Here is a 15,548-nt window from a genome sequence, read left to right on the forward strand (position 1 = left end):
ACTACGGATTCATTGTTGATGTTGTTGCTGCAATGCTTTGCAAGTTCTACTATTGTGGCCAGGTTGGTGACAAATATGACACTCCCTATAACTCTTCCTAGATCGACTAATGGCTATCTCTTTCTTTGATTTAATTCTTTTGTGTGAGCCACGACCCTTGTTTCTTATTCCAGTAGGCACACGAACAGTAACTTCTGATGGTTGTTCAAAACCTAAAACAGTAGCAAATCTATCCCTTTTACATGGACGTACTCTTTCATAACGAGTTAAGTCTGCTTTTTCAATCATCAAATTCATCTTATCTCTCACATTAATCATTTATCGATATCTGCAACATAACTATTGATAATTTATTCACAAGCATATTTAATTTCTCTTGAAATCTTTTTGATCTTCCTGTTTTTATCATCACCAAACTCTGATATTGGAACTGTTCAGATATTCACCGCGGCCTCTTTTCTCCATCGATCATTTATATATATTTTCGGGAATTTCTTAACTTGATACATATTCATGATGTAGAAAAATACGCGGACACAACAAATGACGTGCGAAACGGTCTACTAAAAAATCTAACCTAACCAAGACACTCTAGTTTTAAATTTATAAATCTAGACTATCCTAATGCTAGACCAATAGAAAGGCAAGTGTACCTATCAACTGTAGTAAAGCCCAATGAAGTCCGGATATCGAACCCAAAGGACAGTAGCGACACCTAAACTAGACTCTGACTGATAACTTAAATAAATTGATTTTATTGATTTTTCTTTTTTTAATTATTAACTAAAAACTAAATAATACTTAACTTATAATTGACACGAAAACTAGACACAGACAAATCGGACTGGAACTCAAATAGGGTGAAACAACTACCTAGCCAAGGAATCCTACTAGTCAACTCGTGAACTCTCGGAATTGGATTTATGATCAGTAACCATCATCTAAAAATATGAAACTTAAGGAATAACTAAAGTATGTTATATCACCTCCCGGACTCACCATCAATACCTAAGAACCCTAAAAACCATGTAAAGCTCAATGGTTTAATCGTTCGAATCACCTCCCGGTCTCACGTTACCTTACTATGCTAAGGTACCCAAAGACTAAAGTACCTCCCGGTCTCTCTAGTCACAAAACACCCTAAGGCGTAAAGGGGTATTCTTATTGAATTCGGTTATAATTCGAATCTGTATGAATCTAAGGGAATCTAGGGTAACTCACTCATGTGCAATCACTACCTAAACCCACAAAAGACCAAAACAGAAGTTACTTAAATTACCTCCCGGTCTCTCAAGTGGCAGAATATAAGGTTTCTCTAAACTCTCAATTACCGTTCCTATGGAATACGTTAACAATATAGCATAAACTAGTTACAAACACATAGTAAGCAACCTAATGCATCCATACATGAAAGACATTCACAAAGGCGCATTTGGAACAAAAATTGATGATAAATTAATACCAAATACGCATATTCATCACAACCAAATAAAATAAAAAATTTACCAAAACATCACCCAATTAATAATAATCCAAAACCGAAAATAATACGAGTCTAAAAAGTATTCATCCAAACCCAGGCAGTCTAATAGTTTAGCCAATCATAATTATGGACGAAACAAATATAAAATATATATTATGGTTCATCATAAAAAGAAATAAATATGATTGAGCTACTAGCCTGGTTAAATTAATTGATCATCCTGCTAGCTTAAATTAATTCACGTGCCTGCCTACTTATTTCTTTCTTTCTTTTTCTTGAAATTGACGTGGACATGTGGTGGTGTGCTGGTGTGAGTGCATTTAAGTCTTACTATCTTAAAATATTTAGACTATGGTAATCCTCCAAAGCATTGAAATTCGGTTTCACTGTTTTTTAAATTATTAGATATATAAAATTTGCTAAAAAGGACTATCAAAGCTAGTTGAGCCTATTGGCACATCTCAAGTTTAGTGTGTTATCTTTATTTAATATTATATATAATAGTAGTTTTAAAAACCAATCTCAAATTTTTCTATTATTTTCCATTATTTACAAAAATTTTCATTAAAATTTTCGGGACAATTTTTTTTTTGAATTATTTTTTTTTTCGGGTTTTTTTTAAAGATAAAAATGTCAGTTTCCCGTCCCCACACTTGAATGTCACATTGTCCCTAATGAGACAGTAAAAAGACAAAAATTAAAGCACATTCTAATATATGTAAAGGGAACAGACTCCCCTGGTAAATATGACGATATTGCCTCGCGAGTCGTGTCCCGTGCCATCCAATTCGAACGAAAGCCTCATACTCCAGTGCTTTCTACCAAGCTGCCACTTATGAACGAAAGCGGCAATCAATAAGCAATTAGCCTCCCCACACTTGAATCAAACCATGTATCATCAAACTTTCACAAGCAATCCTGGAGCAACCTGAAAGAAAAACATAAAACACACGGCCAGCAAACGAAAGCAAGCAACCCAAAAATAAAAATTAAAATTAAAGTAAAAACAAAAACATACGCTCGGGTTGCCTCCCGGGAAGCGCTAAGTTTACAGAAAAGTCTTTAGCCAGAATCGCTCCCGAAATCTCAATCAGGAGGCTTTTCTTTTATCTAACCCCGGTCTAACCCATTTAATTCCACCCATCCAACATATTCAAACAAACAGCACATAGTGAAACTAAAAAGTATTTTAAAACATTCAAACAGGTCGGACCACCAATACTTAAACTTACCCAGACCAAACCTAATACGTGACATATAATGAGGAAAGCGGTAATTCTTGCATTTTAGTGTTGTCCTATCACTCTTAATGTACCATTTTTGAACCCTCAAAGTGTGTTGATCCAAGCACTTTCACTCCCTCTTCTGTGGCTTTATCGATTTCGGTGGCGATCCGCTATCTAGTTCCTCCACATACCTGCTAACCTTCATAGGATGTAACGACTCAACTAACTCTAATGACTTCTCAATCTCTGTTACCACTTCCTCTTCTTTTACGTTTGGTGCGCACTTGGTCTCCATTGATGGCTTCCCCACAATTAGTGTTTCTAAATAGATAAGATCGCCAACAGGGTCAAATTCTTCATGTTCTTCAAAAACTGGTAAACCCACCAATTCATCACCAAACTCATCCTCCCAAGATGGTACATGCTCCTCCTCTTCGTCATCTTCCATCTAGTCAAGTGGCTCCACAACGACATCTTCACTCAGATCCGTGTAATCAGGTAGCTCCAACTCCTTCTCTTCTATCACGCCCTCGTAATCATCATTCCTAGAATTCATCATCCGTTTCATAGACGGCTTCGCGTTCCTTGTAAGAAAAACTCTCAATTTGAATTCTAGCACTTATATCGTCTAACCTAGCTTTGAATTCCTCTATCTTACGAATTCTTTCTCTTTCGGTCAACTTATCAAGCCTGGCTTCTATTGCCTTAATCTTTTGGAGTCTTTCACGTTCCTCTTGTTCGGCTCTTTCCAACATCGTCGATATAAAATACTCCTAAACTGACTCGAACTATTAAACATATTAACTAGACTCGATAAAATAAAACAAAAACTAACTTATCCTAAATACGACTAGACACGCTTAATCTAAGAAACAGACTCACAAGACACACCATAACTCAAAACACAAAAAGACCAAAAATCAATTAAGTTCAATCAAAAGTAGTTTCGCTATCGCCTAAGTATCCCCAGCAGCGGCGCCAAAAACTTGATGTGTGAAACGGTCTACTAAAAAATCTAACCTAACCTAGACACTCTAGTTTAAGATTTATAAATCTAGACTATCCTAATGCTAGATCACTAGACAGGCAAGTGTACCTATCAACTGTAGCAAAGCCTAATGAAGTCCGGATATCGAACCCAAAAGACACTAGCGACACCTAAACTAGACTCTGAATGATAACTTAAATAAATTGATTTTATTGATTTTTGTCTTTTTTTAATTATTAATTATAAACTAAATAATACTTAACTTATAACTGACACAAAAACTAGACACGGACAAATCGGACTAGAACTCAAATAGGGTGAAACAACAACCTAAGCAAGGAATCCTACTAGTCAACTCCTGAACTCTCGGAATTGGATTTATGATCAGTAACCATCATCTAAAAATAAGAAACTTAAGGAATAACTAAAGTATGCTAGATCACCTCCCGGTCTTACCAACAATACCTAAGAACCCTAAATATCATGTAAAGCTCAATGGTTTAATCGTTCGGATCACCTCCCGGCCTCACCTTACCTAACTATGCTAAGGTACCCAAAGACTAAATTACCTCCCGGTCTCTCTAATCACAAAACACCCTAAGGCGTAAAGGGGTATTCTTATTGAATTCGGTTATAATTCGGATCTGTAAGAATCTAAGGGAATCTAGGGTAACTCACTCCCGTGCAGTCACTACCCAAACCCACAAAACACCATAGTAAACGACACTTAATTACCTCCCGGTCTCTCAAGTGGGAGAATATAAGGTATCTCTAAACTCTCAATCACTGTTCCTATGGAATACATTAACAATATACAATAAACTAGTTACAAACACACAGTAAGCAACCTAATATGCATCCATACATGAAAGACATTCACAAAGACGCATATGGAACAAAAATTTATAACAAATTAATACCAAATACGCATATGCATCACAACCAAATAAAATAAAAACTTTACCAAAACATCACCCAATTAATAATAATCCAAAACCGAAAATAATATGAGTCTAAAAAGTATTCATCCAAACCCAAGAAGTCTAATAGTTTAGCCAATCATAATTATGAACGAAACAAATATAAAATATATATTATGGTTCACCATAAAATGAAATAAATATAATTAAGCTACTAGCCTGGTTAAATTAATTGATCATCCTGCTAGCTTAAAGTTATTCACGTGGCTGCCTCCTTATTTCTTTCTTTCTTTTTCTTGAAATTGACGTGGACTTTATTTGTTCAGCAGCTTGTGAGCTTTCTATTATTCTACGTTCTAGTCTCCCAAACAGAAGCCGACAAGGGGTGGTCCCCCCTGTGTGTTTGACCAAATCCCCCAAATTCCACGACACCCTCTTGTTTTTATTTTGTAACCTACTTCCCATATGGTGGAGAGCTCAACAAACTTTATAGACAGCCCATGATCACATTTATGATATACTGAAGCCCATCTAGTGGAAAAAAGTTACAGCCCACTTCATTTTCTAATATTATGAAATACGTATGCAAGGCCACATGATTTCTAATGTTCACTCTTAAGAACATGAAACATTTATTAATTATTTTTGTGCACCATGATGGCTCCTTTCATTTTCTTTCAACTACAAGGTACAAATTAAATCAACATTAATATATAATTATTGTTATAATTGGATCACATGTACCAATTCAATTTATGTTTTAACTTGATTACAGTAAAACTAATATTAGTTTAGCTCGTTGTCTATTGGACCCACTTACAATATGAATATGAACCAATAATGCCAATTATGCAATAGAAACACTCAAAAAGTAACTCAAAAGTGTAGAAAAATATTTATATTATTTATATATGATTAAGCCCATATCAACAAACCATATTGTTCAAATCTTTTGCATGAGCGTTTGCAGTAAAGTCTTCACCAAAATCACCGTCCTTCTTAAACACGACCTAAAAAAAAGCAATGTCAACGCTCAGGTTAAACACTTTTTAAATAGTTTAATATTAAACAAATTTAAACTAAAACGCTTATTAAACGCTCATAATTACCTCCAAAAATCCTGGAACATACGCATTAAAATCCCATGTTTTACACCTCAAATAACCTCATTCTTCTTCAGAAGAACTGAATTGTAAAACACCACCGACAGTTTCACCTATTTCATCTTGAACATCATTAAAAATAGTCTTGTATATATCCTAATTGCTTCCCCTTCAAGATAACTTCTAGTTACTAACTCAGCATACGTGTACCTATTGTCATGATCACACTGTCTGCTATTGTATCTTTGTATCTCCATACAAAGATCAAAATGGTTGAAAAATTCAACTAGTGTTAACTGAGAATTTGTAGCTTGACCGAAAACATGGTTTTTGCTCTCTAATCTTGATGTTGTACGCATCAATCCAGAAAAAGGTTCGTCTCTATAAAAAGCAGGTATCCAACCAAATATGATTTTATACATATCAGTAAGCCATTTATTTTTGTCAAGCTCAAACTCAACCATTATCGTCTGTCATTTATCCTCAAATTCGGAAGGATTAACTGAATCCGTCCACACAAAATCACATATCTTATGCTTAAAATCTTCGTTGTTACATAAATCGGCTCCCACCTGAAAATAAATGTTAAACGCTTGTGAACCGCTCATGACCAAAATATACTATCAGGTTACGCTCATAAGACTCTCACATATTAAACTTCACATAAATCTATTACCATGACACGTTTGTTAAACGCTCATTATTTAAATAATTAAAACAACTAAATCAAAACAGTTAAGTTTACGTTGTCAGCAATAGCTTGTATTTGGAAACACAAATGCAATAGCTTGCTTCATAGTCGGGTCTTGATCAGTAATAGTAACCTTCAATGCACTACCAAACGACTTAAGTAACTTTTGCAATAACCACGTGTAAGTTTCAATAGTTTTAGAAGCTAATAAACCAGCACCGAAAGTCACAGTATGACAATGGTTATTAATTGCCGTGAATGGTACAAAAACCATCTTGCACCTGTACATACAAAAACATATTCATACATACAAAAAACACAACTAATACAAGGAATTTCATATTTCAAACTGTATGGATCAATAACTTACTTGTTAGTTTCAAATGTAGCATCAAAAGGTATAATATCCCTCGCTGAAGTCTCATCAGCCCAAAAAACACGAGTTAACTCACCATTGTCATTAAAATCATATTCAAATGAATAATCAGATGAAAATGTTTTTTTGCACACAATCTCTGAACAATCATTTCAGATACATACTCTCCAATAAAACAATTCAAACCTTGTTTAAAATTCTTACAATCATCTTTAGTTGCACCCACTTTTTCAAAACCACCATAGTGTGTTCTCAAAAGGTTAAACGCTTTAGCAGGTCCCAAGTTAAAATTAGACAACTCATAAATAGTTTCTTGTTGGACATGTGTTAACTTCCTCGCTGATCGAACAAACTTCATTTCAGAATCTGCTATCATACTATGATTATGGCCTTCAATAAAATCATGAACTTCAAAAATTACACCGTCAACAGATTTTAACTGTATATGTGCTTTACAACCACATCTAACTGTGGGCCTTTTCCTCCTTTTATAATATGGCTTATTTGATTCATTATAATCACCTTTTGAATCATACATTTTGGCTGAATTGTGACCTTTACAACATGTAAAATATTTAGTCTTTAGTACACCATCAATGATGTACGATCCACCTTTGCGAACCCCAAATCCAGCCTTCTTAGCATATTCACTATAAAAATCATATGCTTGATTAATTGATAAAAAATCATTCCCTTAACAGGTTTGTAAGAAGAAGCAACTTCAGAAATAATATCATCCCCTTGATCTTCAACCAAAACACTTGAATCATCTACAAAAAAAAATATGTATATATAATAAATAGGTATACAACACGTTCATGAAACGCTCATACAAAAAGCATGAATAAAAATAAATATCAACCTCAACACTATCATGATATGCTCGTAAAACGTTCATATTCAAAAACATCAAAATCAATCATGTTAACACGCTCGTAATACATCTCATGAATAAAAATGAATATCAACCTCAACAACAGCATGTTACGCTCGTAAGATGCTCATATTTTAAAACATCAAAATCAATCATGTTAACACGCTCATGATACACTCATACTATAAACACCAAAAATCAACCATGTTAAAACACTAATAATATGCACACGCTCGTAACATGCTCGCAAACTAAACTAATCAATTATCATGTGATTTTCATTGAACACTAACATGCAGATTACTGTCCACCTAATGTTGCAAATTAAACTAATCTAATGTCGATTAGTTCAAACAGAGCAAACACTTACATTCACGATCGTCTTCCATTTCAAAACCCTAGATCAAAAATCGGTTGAAAACTGGTTCGTATACTCAATTGATTTGATTTCGGTACTAAAATTGGTTCGTACATAAGAAAATGATTTTGATTAAACTAAATATCAGGATCGTAACCGTTTATACGCAAATTACCAAATTTAGATTACGTATCAAAAAGACAATCGTACCCTTTTCGCTGAAAATATACGGAATCTTCTCAACTAATCGCAACTTAATCGAAGGTGTGGATCGACGCTCCCAGATGTCGCGTACGTTTTGTACGATAAGGCATTAGCGTATTGCATCTTCTCTCTCTCTCTCTAGAGAGCAAGGTTATAATAAGAACTAGATTTTTCCTAAGAAGTGTAGGAAGTGTGTTTTCACCATTAGATCTAATAAAACACACCGCACAATAAACACACTTGACATATCCACCATCAGATCAACAAATCTAAAGCATCAGATTACTTCGTACACTTCTTAGACACACTCCACTTCTTATTTTAACCTCACCCTATATATATATATACACACACACACAAAGGATCCAATACAATAATTCCTAATCGTACATTACGTACGCAACTCGTATTCCCGTCGATTTCAAATAACACGCAGTGGCAATACTGTAATTTTCATCAAATCTGATTCGCTGCTCCCATCGATTCCATCCGCCTTCACCATGACCGTGCAGCAATCCGTCAGCATCTAACGATTATGTCCACCGTCCACCATCCAACGATTCTGTCCACTGTACACCATCTTCCTTCGTCACGACTTGTTCACAAGTCAGCTGATAAAAATTGACCAAATGAAATTGAAATTGTTGAACTAATTGATCAATTAAACATTAAAATTGGTCCAATTAATTATCAATTTGAAGTTTCAATTAATCAATTTTGAGTTTTGGGTGATGGGTTTTAACTGAACGTTTAAAGTTTTAAGCGCCATTTGCAGAAACCTAGTTGCAGACGTTCCATATTTTGTTTATATGATCAAATCGATTATCAAATTGATGGTTGATTGATAATTGTTTGATAATTACGAGATTATATGAAGTGATTTCAGTGTTCAATTTCATGTTACAGGTGTTTTAAGTTTTTTTTTTGTTAGTTTAGAAGTTTAGAATGTTTAAAGATGTTCATTTTTTTTTAACACCCAGAACTTCATTGAACATATTAGAACGTTTAAAGGTCTTCAGTTTTATTTCAGAACATTTAAACATAATATTTTAAACCCTAATCAGAACTCGATTGAGTGCATTGTTTCTACAATTCCATAGTCGTAGAAGAATGTGCATTTGTCTATGTGTAAAGTTGTCTTATCTTGATCTCTTTCCGCCACGTGAATTTGATTGTAGCCTTTGTACGCGTCCAGGAAACATTTGAAGCGGCATAGAGATGTTGAATCTACTTTCAAGTCTATCTCGGGCAGTGGGTAGCAATCTTTGGGGCATGCTTTGTTCAGGTCTTTGTAATCTATGCACATACGCCATGCTCCTTTGCTTTTTGGTACCATCATTGGGTTCGCGACCACATCTGGTACCTTATTTCCCTGATGATACCTGCTTTTAATAACTCACTCACGTGATCGTTCATTGCTTTGGTCTGTTTTGGACCCATCTTTCACTATTTCTGAACTATTGGTGTGAATGTTGGGTTAACTTTCAAGGCGTGTTCCGCTATCCCGTGCGGGACGCCAACCATGTCTGCGGATTTCCATGAAAACACATCCATGTTTCTTAGTAACAGCTATTTCAGGTGAGAGATTACGCTACTTGATAATGTTGGTCCAATAGTGATGGTTTGATCTGGGAACTTGGTGTTAAGCATCCACTTTTCAGGTTCATTGCTTTTTGTCACTTTCTAGACCTTTGGGGGTTTTGACCCTTCCACAACCAAACAATCTTTGTTCGGTATCACCAGTGCAATTCAATGTTGGCGTTGGGATGCCCATTATGTCGTGCGCGGTGGATGGATTGCATTGAAATCCCCGATCGCTTCTCTTCCCAGGATCACAGCGTGTTTGGACTTTACTGGCAGTACTAGGAACTCTACCTCTTCGATTCTCGAATGTTTCACATCGCTTAGTGTTAATGGGAACTTCAATTGTCCTGCTCTAGCCTTACCTTATCTCCCGCGTCTAACTGATCGAAACATTGTTGGTAGATGATATCCGAAGTGCTCCCCTGGTCGATAAAGACATAGGTGCTTCGATTATGTCCTATCAGCGTGGTGGCAATTAGTGGCTGTTTCAGGCATGGTCCTCCCTTGATCCGTAGGAAGATGACCGGTTCTTCTTTCCAGGCTTCAGTGCTGGGTGCTTGCCTTTTCGCACTCTTGTTCCGTCCGCCTTATATCATGTGCGTGTTCATATTTTTATCTATTTTCTTGGGGAACCATCGTCTCTAGTTGGGCCCTGGTTTCTGGCGTACTTCCTTGCTTATGCGGCTAAGTGTTCAAGCTTCCCGGAATTCACCGCTTTTTCGATCTTGTCATTCAAATTTGTGAAATCATCTGTATTGTGGCCAATATCTTCGTGAAACTTGCAATACTTCGATTTATCTAATTTTTTTTCTTCTGTAGATCGGTTTTGGTGTCCGAAAGTCGACGTTTTCTGATTCCAGGATCTGATACGGAGTTTTCGCCACTGGGGTCCATTCTCTGTTCTTTTATCCTCGGTTTCTGTCATTTTGTTTTTCTCCTATCAGCAGTCGAGGAGCTAGTGATTGAGCTGATGTATCGGTCGAGGGTTAGATTCTAGACCATATTGATCGTCGCTCCTTTTTGTTGTTCCTGAATGCTTTCGATTCGTTTCTATTCTCAGCTCTGGGATGTCCTCGCCCACATAATGATTTTTCAGTGTCTACGTATACTTTGGCTGCTTTCATGAGTTCGCTCCACAATTTCGGCATGTCGTCTCTCCCTGAGAGGCATTGGATAAGGTCGTCGCTCCGCACTCCTTGGCGGAAGCCAGCCCTCATCATATCGTCGCTTACCCCTCCGATCTTAAGACATTTTGTATTGAACCGCTTGATAAAATCCTTGTTGGATTCGTTATCTTGGCGGAACACAGTCAATGTCGGCAGGGTCGCGGGTGTGCCTCCGCTGTTGGCTAAAACACATGGAGAATTTAGATACCAGATCTTCAAAACTCGTAATTTTGCCTTCTAAGAGCCTTTCAAACCATTCCCTGGCTGTGTCGCGGAGAGTGAGGGGGAACTTATGGCACCATATGGGCAATGTCCACCCGGCCACTCCTCCGGCAGATATAAAACTCTGCAGGTAATCACTTGGATCGGTCATACTGTCGTACTTTCCCACCGCGGAACGCAGTTTTTTAGTTAGAATGCAGCGGAGCCACTCCTATATTTTGTATGAATTTTGACCTTTCTGCAAAAGCTTTTGGCCTATAAGGTTTTAAGAAATCTACATCTACGTCGGGATAATAATTCAGATGTCCCCCCCCCCCCCCCCCGCTTGATCTCTTGGTCTGGGGTTTTCCCCATCACTTCCACTTTTTGGTTCTAGACTTTTCCCGCGTGCGTTCCTTGACCTAGCCACTCGACTTAGATTAAGGGACCTTTCTTGGCTCCTCCCTTGTTTCCTTTGTTGGTCGTTGTGGCTTTCCAGTCTTTTGCGCTCTCGGCGGCGAGGGTGTCTTTCGTCATCGGATGATTCCGCGTCATTTCTTGAGAAGAAAATGGCTCATAGGGTTATTCCCTTTGCCAGTTTTCTCACCTGTTTCTCCAATTTCTTTTCGTACTCTCTGCTGACTCTTTGTTGTTCCCTCTTTATTCACATCATTGGGTCTTCTTCCACGTCATCTATTACAAACAATATTTTTTGATCATCATCGTGTTCTTCCGCGAACTGGAATGATGCGTCTGGCTGAGGGCATTCCACTTCGATATATTCCTCTCTCTGTCTCAGACTTCCTTCCGGGGGGCATATAAGTTGGGTGCTACACGGTTAGAGGATTGTGGTGTTACCGGTGGAGGTCCGCGGGAACTCATAACCTTAATTTTAACTTCTCAATTCTAGCCGATACGAATGGCGCCAATGAAAAAACACTAAGTTTAACCTGACAGGGTTAAGCCTAATATCTCGCCCAGGAATTAGTTTAAAGATAGGACCAGACTATGAGCCAAGCCTGTCACTTTATCTATGATACTATTACGAAAGGAGATGAGTCCCAGCAAAACTGATAGCCGTGAGCTCATTACGACAAGGGGAATTAGGGAGGTCTTCTCGTAACCACCCTCCGGCGTGAGAATCAGTATGGTAAGTAATCGGAAAATATTTTGGGAGTTAGAGATTATAGGATCAGACCCCTTTACCGTTAAACTCCATTCTGTATTTTTAGCCGAAGAGGGGAGAACGTTGGGCCAGCTGTCCTGCTCAATGGAAGGTTCTCTTGTCATGGCTGAGCATGTCGGCCTACCTTGATTGGCTGGATAGTCTGGCCAATGATGTTCGTTCTTCTGGTGCAAGTACAACGTTGGACCATTTTCATTGGTCCATTAAGCGTCCATATAAATGTTAGTACTACGCAGTGGTATTCCACCACGTGTCCCAGTTGTTGTAGTACTTCCGCTGTCTTTTGTTACTTCGCATTGTTATGGGGGTATCCTCCGTGATGGCTTGTAACCCCTCGCGGAAGATATCCTTTGTGCGGGATAATCCTCTTGATTTGTTATTTGTATGATGTGTTTGGTACCTCACCCCCACAAACAGAAATCATAAAAATGATCAAAGCATAAGTCCCTCTAAAATATACACATAACAAATCTATAAAACATACAAAAGAATTACAAATTATCCCTAAAAACACATATGATATTTCCTTATTAGTAGTATCCTTTAGCTTTCAAAATCAAACTTGCATGTGCTAAATAATAATAATAATAATAATAATAATAAGCATTTTTTTATATTCCAACACCAATTCTTCATCTATTGCAATTATTACCTAACTAGTATTTTCACCCGCCGCAACGATGTGTCACACTTATGGATTCGTGTTTAACCACCACAACCAAATAATAAAAAGGCGGCGATGTGTCTAACTTTTGGATTTGTGTACAATCGAAGGTAAATACAATAATTTTGAGTTTTACATACGTGCAGATCATGATCGTAGACATTAAGCTATACCCAAGCGGAAGTGCAGCTGCCCACCTAATTAACAACTTCCATACCTTTTAGGTTGCCAAGTTTGCCAAGTATGAACCTTCAACCCGCAAACAGACCCTTTTAACACCCTAATTTTATAAGAGTAAAAAAAATTTAACTTTAACAGGGAAATAAACTCCAAACTATAATCATGATAAATTAAATACAAAATACCTACAATGTGTCAAGAGATGTAAACCTCTTGACAAATCCCTACCTGAAAACGTTAAAAATAATGATGTATAAATAAGGACGTTTCCTAGAAGCAACATAGATAAGGAGGACTGGCTTTTGAAATAAATAGTACATATATGATTTTAGTGTTAATTGAGTATGATAATAAAAAGGGGTTGAAGAGAATAATTACCTGAGATCCATCCGAAAGTTGGCCCCAATAAACACTGCGGAATCCACCTGCACCATGCTTGTTATCATAGTTAAAATTGTTTGCAGCATAATGTAATTCTTTCAATGAGAAGATATTCCATGTTGACTATTTCTTCTTGTTCTTTTCCCTGTAAGTTTTTAAAAAAAAAACAGCCAAAAACAAAAAATGACAATCTAAAGCACAAATATCATGAAATAAGTACTACAACCCCAACAAATGCAATATCAAAAACCTAAAATCAATTAGAGTAAAAGCTTACCAAAACATAAATTATATTTGACTAAAAAGATACCGGGAATACCGTCACTAAGTACCTAGGGCGCAAATGAACAAAGTCAATATTACCTGAATTTCTCGGTAGAAGAGCACAAAGATCATCATATTCGCATCATCACAAACTGATTCTTATCTGTATAAAAACATAAGAAAAACATGAGAAGAAAACGTATTGGTATGCATCATGTTTCAAAATATGCACCACAACACTTTCTGTTTTTCTCCCTACAAAACATCGCCTTCATACTTCCACCACCGCTACTACGTCAAACTCTAACCCAAACAAAAGAAGCGTCATTTTTGGCCCATTACCCGATTGACCCGCCAGGCTCGGATTTGTCCTGTTGACCCCATGGCTACAACAGAAGGATTTGTTTTTGTGTAAGTGTAGGTACTGCTAGTGTTTATTTTGTTGACTTAGCTTCAAATAGTGATGATGTTTCACACTGCTTTCACCTTAGCCCCTTAATAGAACCAAAAGAGAGGTGCCTGAATATACAAAACACGAATAAGAACAAATGTCACTCTTACATTATTAGCATTCAAATATCTGACTTGTGATTGTTATGAAAAACGGACACAACCTTTGGAGCAGCATCAACAACCAGAATGGTGGCCTTTGGTTTCTTCATTTTAATATATTGAGAAGCTGTATGGTAATCACATACAACTTAAGGTAGAGTAAAAACATTTTGCAAGATAACATGAGCATAAACGAATAATTAAACGGAAGAGAAATCACGGTGGTCCAAATTTGGTGGCTTTTTCAATTTGGAAGTCGTAAACAGAGGCATGATTCGGTTGCGCTTCAATAGCCCTTAAATTACAAACCAGCCCATTTATATTAAATGCCTTGTTCATTCGTGTAGGTTCGTAAACTTAAAGAAAGTTATTGAACGTGTATCAAATTAAAGCCATAACGTGGATAGAAAACCTAAAACCCTATTCCTAAGACAAAAATCAAACGAAACAAAAATGAAATTATATTATAAATCTACCTCTTCATGTTTCTGTCTACGTTTGTCTCTTCCGTCATACCCGCCATAACTGACCGGGCCCAATGGAATCACACACACTCACCGGAAAACAGAGACCACTGTCACCTAGGTACAACACCGTCGCCTAGGGTTCCTAAATGGAACCCGGCAACAGTCGCTAGTCACCATGGATGGCAAATCCGCCGGCAACGGCAACCGGGTTCAATCAAAACCCACCATCAGACCACTATCGTCGATGGTGACTAAAAGTGGCAGCGATGAGAAACCAAAATAGAGGTGACAGTTGTTGGTAGCCAAGCGAGACAATTGTGGATGCGAGCGGCAATGACCGGAAATATAAATCAAAGCAATTCAATAAAACTGGTAATGATTACTTCAATAAAATTTTTGGTGGGATAGCGTGACATGTAACTGTGGTGGGACACGTAGAAACACGGGGACACGCGCACCTTGCAACCAAATACAATGCAAACTGGAAAACCATATCAGCCGAACGTACAACCCACAGTGCATAACATGATGTCAGCAGTGTACACACCTTTGAAGAGTAAGGTACAACCCCTACTGCCAAAGATCACCTAAAACTGTAAAACTATATTTACCTCGGAAAACTGGAACAAATCTAATCCCAGGTTCCATTCTTCATCTTTCTTCAATATTGCTGGTGCCTC

General features: G+C 37.2%; 1 protein-coding gene across 1 annotated transcript; it reads right to left on the minus strand.

Annotated features, from left to right (window-relative positions):
* Positions 1 to 6,469: 6,469 nt before the first annotated feature.
* Positions 6,470 to 13,638, minus strand: LOC143598090 (protein FAR1-RELATED SEQUENCE 5-like). The gene is made up of 5 exons (XM_077076402.1): positions 13,583 to 13,638; positions 13,242 to 13,304; positions 6,974 to 7,437; positions 6,782 to 6,926; positions 6,470 to 6,692 (listed from the first exon to the last, which is right to left on the minus strand). The coding sequence occupies exons 1-5, from the start codon at positions 13,636 to 13,638 to the stop codon at positions 6,470 to 6,472; spliced, it is 951 nt and encodes a 316-aa protein (XP_076932517.1).
* Between the last annotated feature and the right edge of the window lie 1,910 nt (positions 13,639 to 15,548).

This window comes from Bidens hawaiensis, unplaced genomic scaffold (assembly GCF_021521415.1).
Source record: "Bidens hawaiensis isolate Kalapana, Puna unplaced genomic scaffold, B.hawaiensis_p1.1 tig00049634_1, whole genome shotgun sequence".
Classification (NCBI taxonomy): Eukaryota; Viridiplantae; Streptophyta; class Magnoliopsida; order Asterales; family Asteraceae; genus Bidens; species Bidens hawaiensis.